The sequence below is a fragment of the Zeus faber genome (genome assembly GCF_960531495.2).
Source record: "Zeus faber genome assembly, chromosome: 18".
NCBI lineage: Eukaryota > Metazoa > Chordata > Actinopteri > Zeiformes > Zeidae > Zeus > Zeus faber.
The window spans coordinates 12376648-12398178 of record NC_137210.1 but is presented as its reverse complement, the minus strand read 5'-3'; the positions used below and the strand labels follow the sequence as shown (position 1 = coordinate 12398178).

At 47.8% G+C, this 21531-nt stretch overlaps 3 protein-coding genes across 3 annotated transcripts in view; 2 read left to right on the top strand and 1 right to left on the bottom strand.

The window, feature by feature from the left end:
- The window catches only part of cmss1 (cms1 ribosomal small subunit homolog), a 35063-nt gene extending 31868 nt beyond the window's left edge, over positions 1 to 3195 (top strand). The window contains exons 6-10 of the mRNA XM_080019363.1: positions 74 to 176; positions 2272 to 2332; positions 2420 to 2507; positions 2603 to 2691; positions 2800 to 3195. Of these exons, the coding sequence (XP_079875489.1) occupies positions 74 to 176; positions 2272 to 2332; positions 2420 to 2507; positions 2603 to 2691; positions 2800 to 2883 (425 nt within the window). The 3' untranslated portion in view covers positions 2884 to 3195. The remainder of the gene's footprint in view (positions 1 to 73; positions 177 to 2271; positions 2333 to 2419; positions 2508 to 2602; positions 2692 to 2799) is intronic.
- A 611-nt stretch (positions 3196 to 3806) lies between these two features.
- Positions 3807 to 6040, top strand: tmem30c (transmembrane protein 30C; the record flags this gene model as incomplete). Its single annotated transcript, XM_080019557.1, has 7 exons — positions 3807 to 4004; positions 4257 to 4376; positions 4519 to 4626; positions 4891 to 4981; positions 5070 to 5216; positions 5415 to 5627; positions 5853 to 6040. 7 exons carry the CDS (start codon positions 3807 to 3809, stop codon positions 6038 to 6040), a joined length of 1065 nt encoding a protein of 354 aa, XP_079875683.1.
- Positions 6041 to 6723: 683 nt separating this feature from the next.
- Positions 6724 to 20648, bottom strand: dcbld2 (discoidin, CUB and LCCL domain containing 2). The gene is made up of 15 exons (XM_080018611.1): positions 20227 to 20648; positions 19282 to 19506; positions 17668 to 17805; positions 13950 to 14001; positions 13781 to 13853; positions 11572 to 11705; positions 11422 to 11462; positions 11113 to 11328; positions 10570 to 10694; positions 9945 to 10092; positions 9693 to 9833; positions 9522 to 9615; positions 9379 to 9428; positions 9147 to 9284; positions 6724 to 8990 (listed from the first exon to the last, which is right to left on the bottom strand). Exons 1-15 carry the CDS (start codon positions 20318 to 20320, stop codon positions 8566 to 8568), a joined length of 2094 nt encoding a protein of 697 aa, XP_079874737.1. The 5' UTR covers positions 20321 to 20648; the 3' UTR covers positions 6724 to 8565.
- Between the last annotated feature and the right edge of the window lie 883 nt (positions 20649 to 21531).

Here is a 21531-nt window from a genome sequence, read left to right as displayed (position 1 = left end):
CTCTCTCTCTCTCTCTCTCTCTCTCTCTCTCTCTCTCTCTCTCTCTCTCTCTCTCTCTCTCTCTCTCGCTCAGTTTGTCCCAAATGGGCGAAGATCCAGAAGCAGCACACGGAGAAGGCTTCTGTGGTGTTGCTCATCGTCTGCAGCTCTGCCCTTCGAACTATTGAGCTTATCAAGTGAGTAACAGACTATGTGTTTATTTCTGTTTTTCAATGGATTAAAGTGGGTTTAAACTGGGGATGCAGCGGTACAGTGGGCTCACAGTTCGGTACGTATCACAGTTTTGGGACCACGCTTACGGTACGGTTTCACTATCTTTATATTTAAGAAAATGAAAAAGAAATGTAAAACTTAAAAGGTGTAAAAAATGTTTTTATTGTAGTCATAAATAACTAGTGTAATGCTCTGTGCGTATGACTGTCAGGGGATGGGGGAGACAGGAATTCAAGTTCAAGGTTCAAGATTCAAGGTGTTTTTTCTTTGTTTGTTTGGTTTTTTTTTTTGCCTGTGCTGTCAGCGTGCTGGGCATACAACACAGAGTATTTGTATGCTCTTGCATCTAGGACAGAGTTAGTCTGCAAGTGGAGTTCAAGTTCTCAACCCTGCAATGCAACTCTTTATTCATTCTTAAATCGTCAAGAACTGCTGCAATAACTCTGACGACCTGTAGGATGACAAGAGCACAGTTTTTTCCTACACAGAACCGCCACCAATCCCCCTCTTTTGTGAACTATTTTACCATGTTTGGGTCTATAAACAACTAATAACTACTTCAAGAGGGGGAGAATCACCACAGGTGAGACAACGGACGTCAACACGTATCGAGAAAAAAACAGAGTTCATTAAGTCCAGGAAAACTGGAACAGCAATTCGTCACGTGGCCTCTTCCTGTGATAGATATGGCAGTAAATGAGGAAGAAAAAGAGAGGGGTGTAACTAGGAGGGTGATGGGGTGTGTTTGTGTGTGTGTGTGTGTGTGTGTGTGTGTGTGTGTGTCTGTGTCTGTGTGTGCGTGTGTGTGCGCGCGCGCGCGCGCGTGCATGCGTGATGTCCACCGGTGAGTGTACAGGACTTATCCCAATTGGTTCTGGTGTATAAGGTCGGTATTATGTCGTGGCGCCTCCAAGCAGCGGAAAAGGCCCTGACGTGAACCGGACGTGACAGTGGGTGCGTTCCTTTTCAGCCAGGACACCTCCCGGCGAGGGAGGAGCATGGGTTATCTCTTACATAGATGGGGAAACATTTGCCGGTGGCCGCAACTTAAACAAACAACACAACAAAAAACTGTATAACTTGACAAAAAATAGCATTCATCACCCAGCGAGACTCGGTTCCCTTCATTCATACCAAAGAGCCATTCAAGAGAATCGGATCGGTTGTGAACGACGTGGTGCGAGTGTCTGAAGAGAAGTTGGTAATACCGAGCGATTTTCGATAACATCCCTTGTACTGTTGCATCCCTAGTTCAAACTGACCCGCATGCTTGTGCATTGATTATTCTTCTAAAAGGTGATTAATTTAAACTTTCTAAAATATATAGTCACTTGCCATTTATTGTATTTTCTGTTGTAATTTTCACTATTGATGGTGACATACTGTATTCTTTGGAGTAATGTGTAATCTGCTGTGCGTTTCTCCAAACAAACCATTAAAAATTGTGTTTTTATTGTATATGTATTTATTTTATTTGATCTTATCTTGTTTGATTCTTCAACGTTTACTGATCGAATGAAACAAAACATCCCTGCGTGCAGTGTCTTGGTGCCGTGTCCCCCACGAGCTCGGAGCACGGCAACGGAAGTCGGAAAACAAACTTTTAAATGAGGCCTTGTAGATCTAATATGAGTGACGATTCAGCAGCCGGATTGCTTATTTTTTGCCTTTGTTCAGAAACAGATTTTGGTGGACTAATGAGGAGAAGTTAAGTGAAAATGTACGGGCTTAATACAACGGAACCCGGAAGTAAAGCTCAGACCCTATTGGCTCACGGAACTAGAGGCTTCAGGAGGGTGGCTCCACCCACTGAAAGAGCCCGTTGAGAGCAGGATGAGTTTGGAGGCATGTTAGAATGATTCACATGAGTGGTATATTTTCAGCAAAAAAAACTTGTTTTGGGGACCTCAGAGACCTATACTAACGTATTGAAAAGGAGCATAATAGGTCCCCTTTCTGGGCTTATAACTGAGCCCTCGTTGATCATTACCTATTTTGAACTCTGTTTAAGGCTATTAACACCCTCATGAACGTGTTGTTATGTTTATTTACCACCAGGCAGCTGACCACCTTCAAGGGCGACGCCAAAGTGCTGAAGCTGTTTGCAAAACACATCAAGGTCGAGATGATAAGTCTTCCCCGTTGTGACTTAGATTGTCGAATAACTCGTAGTTTAGTGTTACAAGGTTCTTCTCTCTCTGCTCAGGTCGAGGAGCAGGCGAAGCTGCTGCAGAAGGGGGTGACGCACGTGGGAGTGGGGACGCCCGGCAGGCTCCACAGTCTGATCAAGAGCGGTAGATATAAAAACAAAACCATCCCGAGCCACAATGTTGCCTTCCAAATTATCTTCGACTCCTCTGACCCCGGCGTGAACTCTGACCTCTCCCAGACGGCCTGAGCGTTGGGCCCCTCTGCTACCTGGTGCTGGACTGGAACTGGAGAGACCAGAAGCGCCGGAGGATGGTGGACATTCCCGAGGTGAGCTGCCGCCCCCTGCTGGACAGGACGGGACACCGCAATGAAATGACAGTGCTTTGTGCGACGCGATGCACTGATGATGTTTTCTTCCGCGTCTCCCTCTCCCAGGTCAAAGTAGATCTGCTGAACATGTTGGAAGCAGGCATCCTGAAAGGCTGCAGGGACGGCAAGATCAAAATCGGCCTTTTCTAAGCACACGCAGAAGGGGGGTGACGCACGTGGGAGCAGCCGTGTTGGTTTTATTATTCTGCACAGCGACTCGATGCTTAAAGCACAGAGTGAAATCGGACCCTTTCTAGTCGGATTTATTCTGCACGGCGACCTGATGTTTGAAGTGTCGCCCAAAAATGTTCTTAATATCTTGTTTGCTTTCCTTTTTTGCGTCGGTGGGAAACGTGTGATGTGCTTTTTAAATATTTTTCTCAAAGAGACCGTGTCAGTTGTGCAGTGTTGTTTGTTCCTTTTCTGTAGTTCAACGCCTTGTCCAGGTGCGATGTACTGAATAAACGCTCTCTGAACGAAAGCAGCCTCTCTTGTTTGTTTACCTTGATCAAGGGAAGTCCCTCCCACTGGGGGTGTGATGTCACATGCTGTTACCCATGAGGAAGTCCCCTTTCTCATAACAGCCTCCTAAAAAAAATATATATATATTTTTTTAAATCTAGAGCAAGAAAGAAGAGGCTGAAAACAGCAGTTTACCCTTGAAGACCTTTTTTTCTCCGCAGAGTTGTCTTTTGGGTCTCGATCGACAAACGCCTTTTAAATCTAACGTCCGTTCTGCAGGCGGGCGGGAGAGGAGAAAACCACCAAGAGAGGTATCGAAAGGAGGAAGTAATACGAAACACCGTGGTTAATGTGTAACAGCCAGCAGCGGAGCCTCAAAGGTCCTTTCCACTCTGCGGGGCCCGGGCGAGTAAAATTATCTTGGCAGGCAGAGCGGCGAGCGAGAGCGCCGAGAGATAACGCCGTGGAAATAGAAAGAACCGGAACAGACGAGAGAGAGGAGCGTTCCTGTCAGTCCGACCCTTCTGGATCCCCCCCCCCCCCTCGCCTCGGCTTTCCCGTTCTCCTGCCGGGGTCTTCATCGAGAGTCCACGTCTAGGGTTTTCCCTCTCATGGGCAAAGCCAAGGCCAACGCCGGGCCCCTGGCCCGCAGGCCGGACAACTCGGCCTTCAAGCAGCAGAAGCTTCCCGCTTGGTCTCCCATGCTGACGGCCAACACGGTGCTGCCCTTCTTCTACTGCATGGCCGTGCTGTGCATGCTGCTGGGAGTGTTGCTGCTGCTCACCGTGCAGAGCACCCAGGAGATGAAGGTCGGTGGCCGAGGATTAACTTTGGTATAAAGGGAGAAACGCTTGGATTCCTACAGATATTTTCTCCCAACTCTGCTCGTGGACTTTCGTATTTGCCATAAAGCAAGTCCCACAGCCTGATAAGATAAGCAGAAAGGTGCAGTAAAACGGTAGTGACGTGCGGAGAGGAGATCGAGGTTGTGCTTACAAGAAACAAAACGTAATTTAATTCAAGATTTTTTTTTTTTCCCCCCCTCCCACATTTCTTCCTAGATGGACTACACAGAGGCCGGAACATGTGACAAGTGCTATGAGAAGCGTAAAGATGTCAGCAAGGCAGCGCAGCCCTGTGATTGCCAAGTGGTTTTTGCAATCGAAGAAAAGCCTTTCAAGGTGAACTCGTGCATCTCACGCCTGCTTTTCTTATTATTAGGACCTAGCGCTCGAGCCTCCCTGAAGCTTTATGAGCCAGCGACATACAGACAGACAGACAGACAGCCTTTTCTGACCCACGCGCGTCCGTGTCCTGTCCCAGGGAGACGTCTTTTTTTACTACGGGCTCCGGAACTTCCACCAGAACCTCCGCAGGTACATGGACTCCAGAGACGACGCGCAGATGGTTGGCAGGAAGCGAAACCTTGAGGTAGCACCAAGATCTCTCCCCGCTTCACCTGAAGCCTCGTGAGGCTCGTGCAGTTTGGGAGCCGAAGGGAGGGAGGCGGCGAGAAAAAACCTCATTGTGGGTTAATGGATGAAAAAAAAAAGTTGATTGTTTTCACCGTTGTGTGTGTGTGTGTGTGTGTGTGTGTGTGTGTGTGTGTGTGTGTGTGTGTGTGTGTGTGTGTGTGTGTGTGTGTGTGTGTGTGTGTGTGTGTGTGATTAATTTCATACATGAACCTCTGTTTAGAAGCCCAGCTCGTACTGTTTCCCGTATATAACGGATCCCGACGGGCTTCCCATTGCCCCCTGCGGTGCCGTAGCCAACAGCCTCTTCAATGGTAAACCATCATGCCTGTCCAAACATTAGTTCGCTCCATCCTTCCGCATCCTCCTCCGTCTGATGGGTTTACCCGCTGAACGTTCCAGACACCTTCAGGCTGGTGTACCACGCCGCCGCCGGCCCCGCGGTCGCCGTCCCGCTGTACAGGAGGGGCATCGCCTGGTACACCGACAAAAACGTCAAGTTCCGCAACCCGCAGACGCCGAACAAGACCCTGGCCCAGGTTTTTGAAGGTAAAAAGACACAAAAAGGCTGGTTTCCCACCGCTCTGGTGCCTTTTTTAGGACGATGATCGTGAAGACTTGCGGAGATGCATTTTAACACGCTCGCGCAGGGAAATAATTCATGCTGTCATCCTTATGCGTGTAAATCAATCGCCCTCCAAATCTCAATTGTTTCAAATCGGAGCCGATACTGACTTTCAACGACAGGCACAGGCAAGCCGCCGTACTGGCAGAGGCCCGTGTACGAGCTGGACGCCGCCGACCCCGGCAACAACGGCTTCATCAACGAGGACCTGATCGTGTGGATGAGGGAGGCGGCGTTCCCCAACTTCAAGAAGCTCTACGGGATTCTGAACCGAGAGCAGGAGCCCTTCACCGACGGACTGCCGGTCGGAAACTACAGCATCAACATCACCTACAGTATCCTTTCACTGATATGGGAATGGTGATTTGTGGGTTTGTTTGGTTTTTTTTTTAAGTGGGGTCAAATTGTTCCCAGGAGGAAAAAGAACAAACTGCGGAAAGAATAACAGCCGGCTCTTCCAAAAGGAAGAAAGTGGGACCTATTTTAAGGCTCGGCCGGCTATGTTTGGGTGAGGTTCGGTCTTTTCCTCATTTCTTTACCTTGACCTGTGCCAACTCCAGACTTCCCCGTGCAGTACTTCCAGGGCAAAAAGGAAGTGGTGCTGACCACGGTGACCTGGATCGGAGGGCAGAACCGCTTCCTGCCCATAGCCTACCTGGTGACCGGCGGCCTGATCCTCCTCATCGCCGTCGTCCTCACTGTCATCTGGTGGAGGTTCGGCAAAAATGGACAGAACATGATGGAATAAAAAAACAAACGAAAAAAACAGTGACTACATGAGACCGACAGAGGAAAGGAAAGAGCTGAGTTGGTGGGAGAGGTTGCCACGAAAGAACAGTTCCAAGGAAGGGAAGATCACCGATGGACATGGTGAGATTTGGCAGGGAGTTAAAAAAACAAGCAAAACGGATTTCAGTCGGATACCACCCTTAAATAAGGAATCTGGAAAGACGGATATCCTCACTGCAAAGATCTGATGTCGAGTCCAAATTTCCAAAGTAACAGTCTTAACTGCAATTGAACTCGTCAGTAAAATTTGTGCATTAGGTTGGTACTTTAATTTTAGGATTCGGAATCAGTCGTTTAAAGCATGAATTATTCAGCTATGCAACCTTTTTACTTTTGTATGTTATTTCCACATGTGGCCACTTGGGGGCAGCTGACGATATCCAGGTCAACTGATAACACACAATTAAGCCATCGTTTAATGTCTTTTTTACAGCAGCTGTACTCGTTTCAAAACATCTGCAAAGACTAGCTTGTCCTACAGGATACATTTGTCATGACTTTTCACATGTTTGTACATATTTAAGAAAAAAATAAAGTCAATGTGTAGCAGTGTACCAAATAAGGCGCTGTCATGAAAACTGCCCTTGAATTGAATGATAATGACGGGAGTTGGAGACTGTAATAAAAAGTTTGTACTTTGTATTTTAGAAACTCTTTATTTCTCTATATACAGTGAGTGAGAATCACAGACAGAACCCCTCTACAGTGACCAGAGAGCACCAATGCATATCATAGCCCGGGTATCTTGAGTAAACAAAACGAAAAAAGAAAAAGCTGTCAACTACTAAAGACTCGGAATTAATCGCGTGATTCTGTCTCTTAAGTAATAAAGCAGCTTGCTCCCGCGGCGTACTCCATCCAGATCCCCGCCCGCCGGGTCATGTAATCGAGCAGGAATCACCGGAAGAGGGTTGCATGGGAGCCTGTGGACTACTGTGCTTAATGACAGTGAAGGTACACATCCTAGCTCTACAAGCTGTATGAGGACATTCAGCACGGACAGGGACAGATACAGCTAAAACACCCAGATACACAATTTGATTGCACAGATGGAAAGACACCATAATACAGACATAACGTCACATTCAGATGCATTAGGACAGGACAGAATCAGATGCCCGCACGATAATCACAATAAACATCATCATGATACACTCAATCAGGAAAGTGGATCAGCCAAATGCATTCTCTCTCTCTTTCTCTCTCTCTCTCTCTCTCTCTGACCACGTTGTGTGTGTGTGTGTGTGTGTGTGTGTGTGTGTGGCCGGTGAACTAAGACCGTTCTGTTTTTCTATCGGGGCGAAGACGGGTCGATCCAGGGAGAAATGGCGTTGCGTCAATGCAGGAAAAGCAATATTCGGTCTTTCATGATACAAAAAAAAAAAAAAAAAAAAAGTAGTTTATTTTTTGATAGCTCGTCTTGATTCTTGGGGTCTGCCTCTCGAAGTCTACGAACCTAAAATTCCGGCAGCGTTTGAACCAAATCAAGCAATCGCATGGCGCGTTAAAAGTTCTCACCAGTTAAAATGCGTCCACGGCCGTGAAACTATGACGGTGCGACCACTAGTTATTTGATTTAGAATCAATGAAGGAAGTGGTCGGGCAGATTTAAGGGGGAAAAAAAAAACAAACCCCAAATGTGTCTCATCAGCAGGATGTTAAAAGAAAAATAAATATCAGTACGATTTTTTGAAAAGCAATTTCTACACAGGTTTTGCGGATAATTTCAATTTTTTTATTATTATTATTTTTTTTTTAAATCAACGTCATTTTGAGTTGTCTTTTGTTGGAGAAGACATTGGAAAAAGTACCGTTTGGAGAGAGGGGTGTTCTTGAGTTGGGGGTAACATTTAACCTTTACCCTCCTTTGATGCAAAGGTTGAGTAAGGTCTCTGGAGTAGCGGTGCAAAACTTCTGTACATGTAAATCTGTGGCTCTAGATCCCTTACACGGAATGAATCTGTAATTCATCATTTGCGTTTCAGATAGACCGAACGGAGTACCTGGCGAGAAAAAAAAACTAAAAAAACGACAATGTGGCGATCACAGTTTAAGGAAAGAACACATCAAGCAATCACAGAAAAGGGGACCGAGTCTTATCTGATAAATAGTAGTCAGCTCCTCCGGCCGTTCCATGTTCACCTCTCTCAACGCGTTGAGACAAACACATTCATCTGTGAGGTTTCAGTGATAGGACTGTTGTGGCTACGCAAGCACACTGTGGCCATGCAACGACACACACACACACACACACACACACACACACACACACACACACACACACACACACACACACACACACACACACACACACACACACACACACACACACACACACACACACACACACACACCGTAGAGCCAAAGTAAACCCAAGGTAGTGTTTTTATCCCCGTGGCTCGGGGCTCACAAGGCTGCATTGTCCGTCAGCCCTCCATGGTTGGAGACGGATATAATCCTTGTCCGTCGCAGACCCTCTGCTCGTCAGCCTTGTCCCGATGGCTTCTGGGTGCCGTTCTGAGGCACCTGATAGGTCAGTTCCTCCGTGGACGAGGCTTGTCCGTTGGCGCTCTTCGGCGTGTCGTACGCCGACCTTCCCACTTTGCCGTTGTCCGTTTGGGCGAGCATGGAGGGGGGGCCGTTGCCCAGGAAACTTGATATTGCGGTGGCCTGGTGGTTCAGGGTGGAGCCCCCCGATAGGTGGCACGCCTTCTCGATCACGATGGGCGTGGCATATTCTGCTCCCGACGCCGGCAGGGGCTCTGCGTACGCGTGGTAGATGTCCGGCGAGATTGGGGCGTCGTACAGGTCGGGATCTGAATAACCGGGGTCGCACGCCTCGCCGGGCTTAAATGTAGATCTGACGCCGAGTGAAGTCACCACGCCGCTCACCAGGGGCTGGGCGTACTCTGCAGACAAGGGGGGAACGGGTTAGTTAACAGGTGGTAGCTTAACCAAGGTGGTAGCTTAATCCGCTTAACCAACCACTCGGGTTGGTTAACCGGAAGATACCAGGTGTTAACTCTTCCATTTTTCTTGGGGTAACCGGGATTAACCGATTTTACCTGCGGATTCGGCGTGTAGGCTTGGGGCCGTAACCCTCCCCCGTAGCCTGCCCACCTCCGTGCTGCTGCCGTACCGCACCGAATCCTCCCTCTCCGCCATTTTGGATGGCAGCAGCTGCTTCATGCTTTTCCACCAGTCTGAGGCGGACGCACATACACATCAGCAAACGGAAATGAAATGACGGTCGACAATAAAAGGAAATGACGGTGGATAATAGGCGCTTCCTTCTACCTGTGCGGTCCCAGTGAGGAAGGTCATAGGTTCCCTCCGAGTTGGTCTTCCTGCCAAAACAACCGAGACACAGAGGTCAAACCAAAGCCCCCGTTGAGGAGGTTCACTCATCTGACCGTAAAAAGCAAAGCAGGGATTCTCACCTGTTTCTCCAGTGGCAGGCACAAACCGCAGTTAGGATGAGCGCAGTCAAGGCCATGACCACAACTGGCACCAGCACCGCCGGCAACGCCACATCTAACAAAGCAGATAACAGTTAAAGACACTTAAGTGGAATCATCCACAGGCGATCGACAAGAAGCTCTGCGACGGACCTTTGTTGGTGTGCAGCGGCATGGTGGTGTTCCTGATGTCCGGGATGTGTGTGGTGCGCCCAAAGCGAGGCGGCCTTCTCGTCGCCAGCGGCGGCGAGGGAGGCCTGGGAGAAACGTGAGGGTGGAACATCCTGGGCCCGGCTGTCCAACGAGAGGAGGGCATGCAGATGTTGGTGCAGGGCCGGGATCCTCTTTCTTTGTGGGATGTCGGCTCGCATGACAAAGAAACCCAACCCCGCCACGGTTGCTTACCGGCATGGACCTGGCAGCCCAGCAGCTCCAGCTTCAGAGCCACTCTCTGGTTCCACCGGACGGGGTTTATCCTCACAAAGCGGGCCTCGATGGGTGGAATGAAGTTGTTCCTCACTTCGTGCAGATAGTCAGTGTTTCCTTGGAAAATCTGCCGTGAGATGGGAACAGTTAGTTCTCGGTTGGTTTTTGCGAAGGCTTTTATGGTTTCAGACTGTGAGCACCGGCACGGTGAGACATTAAGTCACTCGTTATCAGTCGGGTCAGCTCATGACTACTTCGCTTAAAGCCATAACAGAGGTGTAGAAATGCAAGCGGCCGCCCCGCCCGAAACTAATTCAGCCTCAAAATCCATCCGCATTCATTATTGACATCCCGCTGTCCAGGCGTGTCCATCACTGCACTTAACTCCAACCGCCGCCGTCTCCCATTTCCTGCCACGAACACCACTTTGTCAATAGTGGTTGCTATGGAAACAGTCCCGGGGGCCGGTCCCCCCAGTCCTCTTAAGTGACATTTTTGCCCATCTACACTAATTTGAGGGAGGGAAGAGAAAACCGCAAACACACAGATGATGTGATTGCCGGGCAGGAAAGCGGTGGGGTATTGATTTAGGCGCTCGTATCACCTTGTCTTGTGCAGAACCTCCCTCCCGGTAAGTAAGCCAGTGTTGTCCGTCGCTGCTGTGGAGGACTCGATATGCTGACACGTAGAACTGGTACTCTCTCACCGTGGAGCCCGTGGTGGCGATGCCTGCGCCGAGAAAGAGCAAAAAGTAACGATTGTAGATCCTTCACAAAAGACTCAAATCGTTTGGGAACATTAGAACATAGAATACATTTTTCTCCAATAAAGACATGGAACATGCCTTGCCTTTGTAATGTCAAAAGGTCTCCTTTAAAGTGAAATTCAAGGAAACGACCCGTCTTCCCTCCCTCGCACTCTTTTGCAAGGCGGACTCTGGGAAATCAGCAGTATTTAGCAATCCCTCCACATTACAAGGAGTCTGATTTCATTTTATGAGCAGAAAGCTGTCTTCATGCAGCTTTAATATTTGACACATTTTATTCTGGTAACCACACATCCCTCGGTCTATACAAGGACGAGAGTGAAGCATTGACTACAAGTGAGCGGAGCGTCTTCAGTAGTACAGCGTGGCTCTCCACAGTACCTGTGATCCTGTTCTCCCTCTTCAGGTCCACCTGAAGCCACTGCTGCGGGTCGCTCTGAGCCGACGACCAAGGCAGCCCCGCCTTCTTGAGGCGAGCACCGGACGTGGCCCACACGCTGTGCTCGCCGGCCATGTTGTTCCACTCCCACGTGGAGGACGCAGAGAGCTGCGTATCTGCGACGCCGCCAGACTCCAGACCCAGCGTGCCGTAGCAACCTGAGAGCGCAGAGAGGGCTTCCATTACTACCATCTGTTTAAACTGGAGGAAACGACAGATACCAACGAGGAAAGGCGCTATCAAAACCTCACCAGTGGTTTTGAAGGTGAAGAGGCTGTTGGACAGGGTCCCTCTGAGCAGAAGGGAAGACAAGAAAAAAAGAAAAAACGGTTCAATAAAGGTTCTGAACAAGTGAGATTTTGGACAGACCTTGAAAGTGAGGAACAGGGGGTGTCCCTCACCCAGTGGAAGTGACGTTGTTGGCCAGTGTGCCCTCGTAGTGAGGGATGCCTTTGCTGTTGACCACACTGATTCTCCCCCCAACGGCGTTGGACACCACACCCGCATGGATGGCGGCCACACAAAGCGGCGACGTCTAAAGCACACAAACAGCAAAGGGGGGGGGGGAGACAAAAAAAAAAAAAAAGGGTGGATTAACGTTCTTTGGCTAATACAATGAGGGATCATCGTGAAGACGTTTCAGGGAAAGGGCTTAAAAGCTCTCAATCGCAGAGAACGAGATTTAATGGGCAGTGCCATTTTACAGAGCCTCTTAACCTCCAGACCGTCGCAGATAAAGGCAGATGAGTCAGCATGATGTCACCTCCCTGCAGGGGGAATACTGAGCAGCACTGGGAATGATTCACTGCGGGCTGGGTTCCAAACCAAACCCGCTGCCCTATCCCCAAGAAGCGGACAATGCCTGGTTCCCTTTCCACAGCCAGCTCCTTCCCAGGAACAGCTGGTTGAGGGAAGTGTGGTCAGTTTTTTTTTTTTTTTTAATTTTTTTTTACTGGAAAAAGGCCCACACTGGGATTCACAGCTGACACAGAGTGTGGGGAAAACATTTCGTGACCCGTGCAGCGACGAGCATGCATGCAAAATTCACACACACATGTACGCAGCGAGGAAAGCTCACTCACCCTGGTCGACTCCAAAACATCCCTTAAAAACACACACACACACACACACACACACACACACACACACACACACACACACACACACACACACACACACACACACACACACACACACACACACACACACACACACACACACACACACACACGAGGGAGCACCATACCAAACCACTAACACAAACACCAAGTAACGCTCCAAAACCACCGTGCCCAGTCTCTAACACAAGAAACCTCACTCTCACACACTGGCTCACACAGACACACACAGACACACACAGACACACACAGACACACACAGACACACACAGACAGACAAAAGGACAAGTGGGGTGTGAGAATGAGAATATGAGTAAGAAGGTTGGACTTTAGGGACTGACAGCAACACAGGGTTCTGGGTGTGTATACCGAACCCTGTGTGCTACTGGCTGAGTTTACGCATTCTCCCACAAGCAGGTCCCTAACGCTACAGAGGAAAATTCTACAGGTTCTACATTTACAAAAGCAGCGGAGATTTTATTTTATTTTTTATTTTTAACTGAGTTTTAAGCTTTGAATGTGTACGTGTAGTCTTTGTACAGAACATAGTGTATAAGGACATTTAAGCCCAGTAAGGCATGTTTCCTGGGTCTGGACTTTCACAAACACATGCATGAAGATATGGCTGGCACACATCACACACAACATATATATGTGCACAAAAACACCAGCCACCAGCATGCACACAGCAAAGTTTTCTTCAACTTCTCACTCTCACTGGCCTTCTCTCTCCTTGTCAAAAACACATGTGTGCACACAGAGGACACGCGCACACACACACAGGTCTGGTCAGCACCCTCCTGCAGCTGGTCTGGATTAGAGGCCCGTTTATTCGGCCAAACAATTAGCTCACCTCCCCCACACCTTCGGATCCCGCCACTCCCCTGTGCCCCTAGGGCAATCCCCCCCCCCCCTTCCCCCCAACCTCCACCCACCTCCTCCCCCTCCCCCTTCGGGCCCAAAGCGCCGAGCATGAGGTCATCAGCCTGAGACATGGCGCCCATGACCTCATGCACCGCGGGGGCGCTGTGAGGTCATCAGTGCGGGACATGCATTCCACAGAGAAGGGGCCCTGTTTACTCAGAACTTAATGAGATCAAGGGAGAGGGGGAGAGAGAGATGGTCTGAGCCCTAAGTTTGCAGAGTCGAATAGGTAAAACTAAGTAAATAACTAAATAAATTAGCGACTCCGGTGGGGAAACAGTTGGCACGATGAGCAAAGTACAGGTTGTGTACCTTGGATATGGGATATAGACCTCAAACTATTTTATGCCAGTACTCCGAGAGTTATGGTTTGGCCCGAGACGCAATAAACATGTCAAAAATTATACATATTTATGATTACATGATAAGGTTCTAATTAATCTGCTGTCACAAACCTGATATAATCAATGTTGAAATGCGGCCCCTTGACCCAAACATTTCAAAGAACCAGTGCAAGTCCACAAATATCTCCACGTGCCACAAACACACTCACAGGTTATTTACTCACTTCTCTATAGCCGTTTGGTACGGTTCCAGAAATCTCCTCATAAGAGGTCAAGCAGCCAGCAGGACAGTATTTGCTAAAGGGGAAAAAAATGGAGAGACGTTTAGATTTTTTAGAGATGATTTGGATATTCTTATGACCGTGGCAAACGCACATAATTTGTAGTGTTTACCTGTACTCTGCCTCTGTGAAGTCATTTCCTTTGTCCAGGCAAGTGATCAGATCTAGAAAGTAAAGCAGTGTATGTGTATATATATATATATATATATATATATATATATATATATATCTCAATCAATGATTATGGGACACTTTATTTAAACAACACTGACTGAAAAATTGCCCTCAGGAAAACGTTATCAACGAGACCAACTAAGGTCATTTTCACCCAAGCAGTGATTTTACAAGTGACAGTATAGAACAGTATTGCAACCTCACATCAAAGTTTTACCTAATATGTGAAAAAAAAGGGGGGGGGGGGTGTTAAGTGCTTTGGTGAAGGGACATTCCATATATGGACCGCACAATGATGTGTGTTCCTGAAAATGTCCTTTGAAACCTCCCCGGTGGTAGTCATTGCCATTCTTTGTTGAGACTTGACCTCAATATCAGACGGCCAATTCATCCCGGCAAACCAACCAGTGAGTCAGAAATGCACCAGTTTCCCCCCCCAGCAACCAGTAACCGCAGTTCACCGACTGATGCATTGATTTACTTAGCTGTGCAAACCACCAAACCACGTCCATCTCTTATGTACTCTGGCGTAAAAGCCGATATTCCCCTACTGGTTGACTTGTTTGCCTAGACTTGTGATCCAATGAAATGGAAAATATCGCTCCTTTGTACTGCATATCACTGACTACCTTTCTTTACCATCAATACTCCATTAAACCAAAGACGACAAACACAACACTAAAACTCTGACAAAGCATTTTGGTCATAAAATGAAATTCTTGAGAGTGACGCCTTTGTCCCTCAAGAGAGTAGAAGTATTGTACTTAAGGAAGTCCCTTCAAAGAAACGTCCAAAGGCACTAGGGTCAGCTCTAACTGATAATCAACATTCTTCAGTAATGTGAGATCAGACAATGGAGGGCTGAGGGTTTCATGGAGTGGGGAGGGGGGTGTCTTCTCCAATATCATGCACCATTCTCCTATCTCACGTGTCCAATTATCCTTCCCCTACATCCTCTTATTTTCTCTCTAAAGGAACCACACTCCAAAGGCCAGCCGCGGAGACAAACCACAACTCCATCCGGCATATTTGGCGTTGGGTTTGCGTCACACAGAAGGAACTCGTGCACGTCCACACACACATACCTCTCTTGGTTTAGCCTCACGGAGCTTCAGAGCACAATCTGACAAAACCCAGGCACAGCAGTGAAAAGGGGAATAGACCTCAACAGCTACATCCACGTCCCGTGAATCGAGCCATAGCCTACACTCTGCTTTCTCATCACACACACACACACACACACACACACACACACACACACACACACACACACACACACACACACACACACACACACACACACACACACACACACACACACACACACACACACACACACACACACACAGCTGGAATTTCAGACATTTGGCCATTCAGGATGTACCATTCACTGCAGAGCACCTCCTTATCTGTTGCTGACATTGAGGTAAGCAAACACCAAACCATAACGCCCCCCTCCCCCCCTCCCTTTTGGCCTCTGGTTCCACAGCCACTAACTTACACATCTTGTTCCATTGTTTACTAGTCTAATGGTTAAGGCGAAATATCCGATACAATTGGGCATTTCACGATAAAAGCGCCAGATTTTGCAAAGCTGTAGGATCATGTGAAGACACAGGTGGCCATTTTTTTGGAATGGCTGCAAAACAGGCACAAAATTGGCTTGAATGTTATGGAAAACAGGTTTTATGAGTCTGGACACTAGCCAAGGCAACTTCAGGCTGGTGAGATCAGATGTCAGAACTCTCTTTTCGCTTCATATTTTATTTTTTAAAGGATGCTTTTAAATAGCTTTTAACCTGAGAAAACCACAAAACCAAAACAGAAGAGGCATGGCCACTTCAGGGTCAAAACTCCCTACCTTGCGGCTAGATACACTTATATATATATTCAAGGGAAAGTCAAGACCCTCATTCCCACTGTGCACTGCCCGGCCGGAGGGCGCCGCGGCTGGGGAGAGAGATCGGAGGAAGCCCCGGTGCTCCTGCTGTACGATTGGCTGTTCATGTCACATGGTTGTTTATCTGCTCTGTACGATTGGCTGCTCCTGTCGTGTCTTAGAAGAAAACAGACTTTGCATCGAAATAAATCTCATAAATCTCAATCTCATAAATTTGTCATTGTTATCATGGAAGGTCTTTATCATGAAAATTATCTAGATAGTTTCATGGCCCTGCCCTAGTTCCTCAAAAGGTTCGTAGAACCTCCTTCGGTACAACGATGCTTTCTGTGACCATGATAGTTTTCGCGGTTTTGTAAAACGCAGAAAGAGTTACAGTTTTCCTTGTTTCCTTTAAACGCAGCATCGGTTCAAGTTGTCTGTCTACGTGTCACAAGTGGCTGAATGCGAATGAGTTCTGAGAGACAAAGCTTATAAAGTTATATTACTTTGGATGATTATGTCACAATGCAGGCCACTCCTGAAACTTATCAAATCGCCTTAGCGTTCTTCTACTTCCAGTAAAATGACTGATTCATCTAAGAATGTTTTCGCGTCGCAATTTCTTCTCTTTTTTTTTTTCTCATGTGGCACTAATCCTCTTCTGGAGTAACCATTCTTTTTTATTATCAAGATTTCCACCCCACCTCCTTGTTTTTCACTAATTTCTGCTTCAGATATAAATCAATATTGATCAAACTCTAATGACAAGCAACTGAAACATCTCAGTTTTAAATCAGACCTCAAACATGATTGTGGGTACTGCGATTGTCTTGTTACAGAAACTTTTAGCCCAAAAAAGACCAATATTAAAAATAATATAAATTATTAGGGGGCTGGACCCCGAATAATAATAACAACACACCTGTCTTTTTGTTTTATTTTGAGTGTGGGCCCTAGTTCCAATTGCTATACATGGTTATTGGCAGCTTAAGTGAATTCTGATCACAAATGGTTCATCCCTAGTGGCCAAACTGCTGGGAATTAATCTTGAACAATGTAATGGAAGTAATGACATAAAAAAGAAAATAACAAACAACTAAAATATGCCACACAGCTTACTGGTAACAGACCCTATGCGCTTGAAGAAGAGTATCAAGTGCATTGGTGAGGACACACACACACACACACACACACACACACACACACACACACACACACACACACACACACACACACACACACACACACACACACACACACACACACACACACACACACACACACACAGTTCCCCTGACTACTATTCCGTCTAATCTGTATCCTTTCACTTTAAACACCACAGATACTGCAGGGGTGAAACAGGAGAGCTATGTTGTTTAGTTCAGCACCCAAGACTGAATGTGGAGGCTGATTCTGAACGAATAATAAGGAAGCTGTTTAGATGTTTAAACACCAACACTGTGCAGTTTGTGCCGTATACTAAGCCTCGCCAGGGCACTGTACACTTAGTACAGTTATAACCCAAAAGGAGGCAAACTAAAGTGTTGTAGACTTAAGTAACTATAATAAGACTCACATGAGATGCTGGCTCAAACACTGCCTTTCACAGACAGTCGCCAAGGCAATGCCCACTCCAAGCCAAAACAAAAACAAACATAAATATATAAAACTGTGTGTGACCCCTGGTTGACTTTGACGTAATATCAATCCAAAATGGTCCGGCAGAGCCTGCAGATAGAAGCACATTACCCACGATCCCAGACTCCCGCCGTACCTGTCTGTTGTGTGGTGGAGTAGGACAGGTAGAATCCACGCCCGCTGTGGTGGGTTCCACTCATGAACTGGACCGTGACCTCGTTCCCAGTGGACTTGATAAGCTCATTAACCTTCAGGCCCAAACCGCAGTACTTCACTGTTCCACAGCAGCAGGAACAACAGCCATACGATGATGGAGGAAGGTAGAGATTAGTTACCTCAACACTTAACATATCGAGTAGGGATATGCACAGTAAGAACTGTATTAGAGCTCTAACAGATTTAGTGAGAACCTATAGATGTCTCGGTGTATTTTTCATCCAACGGGCATTTACTGAGTATATGCCATATACACTACATGAATATAATGCTGGGATAAAATTGAGCCAAAAAAGGAATAGATTTTAAAGGGGCACCCAAATGCATTATTCACTTTATTTTGCAAAAGTTAGTGGGGAAGCTAGGAATGCAGTGATGACACTTTCCCAAACTGCTAGAACTGATTCCAACACAGAGTATTGACCCTTTCCATTACGTTCCCTGAAAAATCAAGATTTTAAAACAGATACCTTGGGGCCATTGGAAAATGCTTAAAATATAATCCATTTTCTGCATTAGAGACTCAAGTGGTTTTTCCTTAATATCTGACAACTTTGAAGTGGCTCTTGGCAACAGATGTTTACACTGTATACATCACCCGATACAATAACCATGTTCTATCCTATGCCGAGTTCAAACTACGCGATTCCTAGGCCTGATTTTCCACTCGCTGACGGGTTTTTGGAGATCACCGAGCAAAGCCCCAGATTGGAGGAACATCATACCACACTCCGGTGGGCGACAAGCGAGTGGTGTGAACCGACGCGATCGCACTGCTCGCCGAGTGTTTACCGATGGCTTGCAGACGCCGGCGAGATATAGATGATGTATCTAGATATATCATCATCATGAGATATATATGTTTAATATCTGATCGTGTCAGGCTCCAGTCGGGAGTGACGCAACGGGCTACAGCCAACGATGGCAGACACGGGGTGGGGGGGGGTCGAGAAGGAGAGCTGGAATAACGGGAGTGCACAGAGCAGCAGCCAGAAACACACAACATACCTATTTCACTTTTCTTCTCTATGATTTTAATAAATTTCTTATTTAAATTCTACTTTCATTATTATTTTTCGATCAAGTACATAATAAAAAAATTATAATAATAATCCTGTCTAGTGCCTGGTACCGCGGATTTTCCGGTGTCCCTTCTCGTGTGTGTTTTTGTGACAAAGCGTAGTTCGGATACCCGACAGACTCATCTAGGATTCCTCCTGGTGAAATATCTTGGAGTGTGTGACCCCCTGTCGCAGATCAGTCATGTAATGTGAAAACCTCAAGACTGTAAGATTCCCGATCACAAGACAGAATGTTGTGTAGTGTGAACATTAAGTAAGTTTGAAATTGGTGTAGTGGTCCCATGGCCTGTATTGTAACAGTATCCAACATTAGTATTTGTTTATCCATGGCCCTTATGTCTTTCCCCCCCAATTGTATTATCTTTTGACCGCCCCTATGGGTGTTAAACCCTTGCTGTGTCCCCGACTGGCTGCAGTCTCTCGCTCTTCCACACTTGAGCGGTCACCCTCACCGATCTCACTGCGCTGCGACCCGATGCCATTGTAGAGGCGGAGGTAGTTGACCTGGCAGTTGTTCTCCTCGATGTCCAGCTCGGCGAAGCGAAAGTGAACCCTGTCGCCCCGGGGAACGCGGATCTCCCACTCGCACACCGTGTGGTTGGGATACGTCCCCGGGTAGTCCAGGGAGGACAGGGTCCCGCTGCGCGGGCCCAGCACGCTGGGGCCGCAGCCATCGCCTGGAAGGAGGATGGAGCAGAAAGCGCAGGGGAGATGAGGGGGAAGGACAAAAACAAATCGAAGAAGCTGCGTCTGTCTGCCGCGGGCCAAGCCTCAGGAATAACACCGAGCGCTTGACGGTGCCAAGTGGGTCCTCGGTGAGCTTGGCCGTTACATAACAGTCTCCCTGCTGCGGTTCCCCAGGTGAACTGGACAAAAACAAAAGCCGCTTCCCTGTCCCGCCGAGTCACCACTGGCACTGGACGACTGCAGATTAAGAAGGAGGAGGGGGGGGGGGGGGGGGGGGACACCGCCCTTTAAAAGACTGGTGTTTTGGCTTTTGAGGATAAATGGGAGATCCAGTGTCCAACACTTGGTGTTTGAGCAAACCACGTGTAAACAACCCCCACCCCCCACCACGCGCTCACCACCACTCCAGCTTGAAAATGAAATAAAATAAAAAATACATGTAATTAACCATAACGAATTAGGGCTGCGCGAAACCATGCATATAATAATATAATATAAAACAATATATATATATATTTTTAGGGTGGAAGGCTTCGTTCGGGCTTTTAGCGGGTTTGAAATGTACCCATGTAAGGTAGCGATATCAAAGCGCGGCGCGCTGCCGCCGACACCACCACAACGTCTCCGGGTGGAGGGTGGAGCGGGGCGCGTGCGTCTAACCCCCCCCCCCATAACTACCCCCACCCACCCCCCGTGCCAGTCCAACCGACCTTTCTGCGCTCGGCTGCTCCCCGGGCCGAGGAGGACGACGAGGAGGATGGACAGGACCGGAGCCGCGGCCCCCGTCGGTCCCCCGCCCTCCATTACCGCTGTGTCCGTAGCAGCCTGCAGTCCGAATGCATAGTGGTCGCTCCGGGGGAACCGGCCGCCGCCGATTTACAGGCGCACCGCGGCTCAAGCGGGATGGCGAGGCGCCGACGCCATGAAGGGTCCGATTCCACCGACGTGAAGCGGCTTCCTTCCCCCGCCCCCCGCGGCTGCCTCGAGCTCCGCGCTCACTAGTATCGGAGCAACAGCGGCTTCACACACACTTCCCACACGCACACGCACACACACGCATTGAATCTGTGGATCGACTTCCTGCACTTCCGCTCCTCCTCCCACTCCCACTCCCACTCCGCAAACAGGAATCCCCGAGTCCCCCAAGTGGTCCGATAGGAATGACGCCGGACTTCGCGTCAGCTTCCCCCGCAGCGAACCTCCAACTTCAGCCGCGTCTGCTCAAATGGAAGCAGCGCTCCCCGAACCTTCACGAACGCAGGGTCCCCCGAGTGGCGCCCGAACGCATGTCAATTCTACGGAAGATGGTTAGGGCCAAAAGAGGGGCGGGGGGGGGGGGGATTACCACGTGAAAAAAACCCCACAACACATTACGACAAAAGAAAGAACGATCCTGAGAAAAAAGTTGTTCCCTTCATGTTGTCAACTCATTTCTCTGACATTAATGCCAGAACTACTAGTTTTATTTTTTTCCCCCTCATCACGTGGCCGTAATCCTCTTCTGTAGAACTTTTATTTATTTATTATTATTATTATTATCATGACTTCCACCCCCACCTCATGGTAGTGTGATCATGGTTGTTAGGGAGTGTGTGTTTGTTTTGAGGTGGGCGGCTTCAATACCTGCATTGTCATGGGAAAATATGTGCTTATAAATGACCACCCGTAACCACCCGTAACGTTCCTATCTTACTTGGGTGGCTAAATAAAAAGATTATATTAACTCACACATATCATGATGCACATTTTTCCAAAAAGAAACAATCCAGTTGTGTGGCAACAGTATTTTGCCTTAAGCCTGTGAGTAATGTGTCTGATGATTCAGTTTTAGTGTGTGTGTGTGTGTGTGTGTGTGTGAAGTGTAATGTGTAATGTCTAGAGGATCAGCCAAATATTTCTCGACTCATTGTGAATGTATTGTCCCCCCTCTCTGTAATAGCATGTCTGACACCCTCAAACAGGTGTCGTTACAGACTCCTCTAAACTCCCCAGATGTTATTGTGATTATACATTAT

Excerpts from the sequence above, each read along its gene's own strand:
- dcbld2 (XM_080018611.1), bottom strand. The coding sequence starts at position 20,320 with ATGGAGGGCGGGGGACCGACGGGGGCCGCGGCTCCGGTCCTGTCCATC. Across the intron at positions 11,463-11,571 it reads AACAACGTCACTTCCACTGG|AGGGACCCTGTCCAACAGCC; the intron begins GTGAGGGACACC and ends CCTTCTGCTCAG. Across the intron at positions 9,834-9,944 it reads GGGCTGCCAGGTCCATGCCG|CCGGGCCCAGGATGTTCCAC; the intron begins GTAAGCAACCGT and ends CTCGTTGGACAG.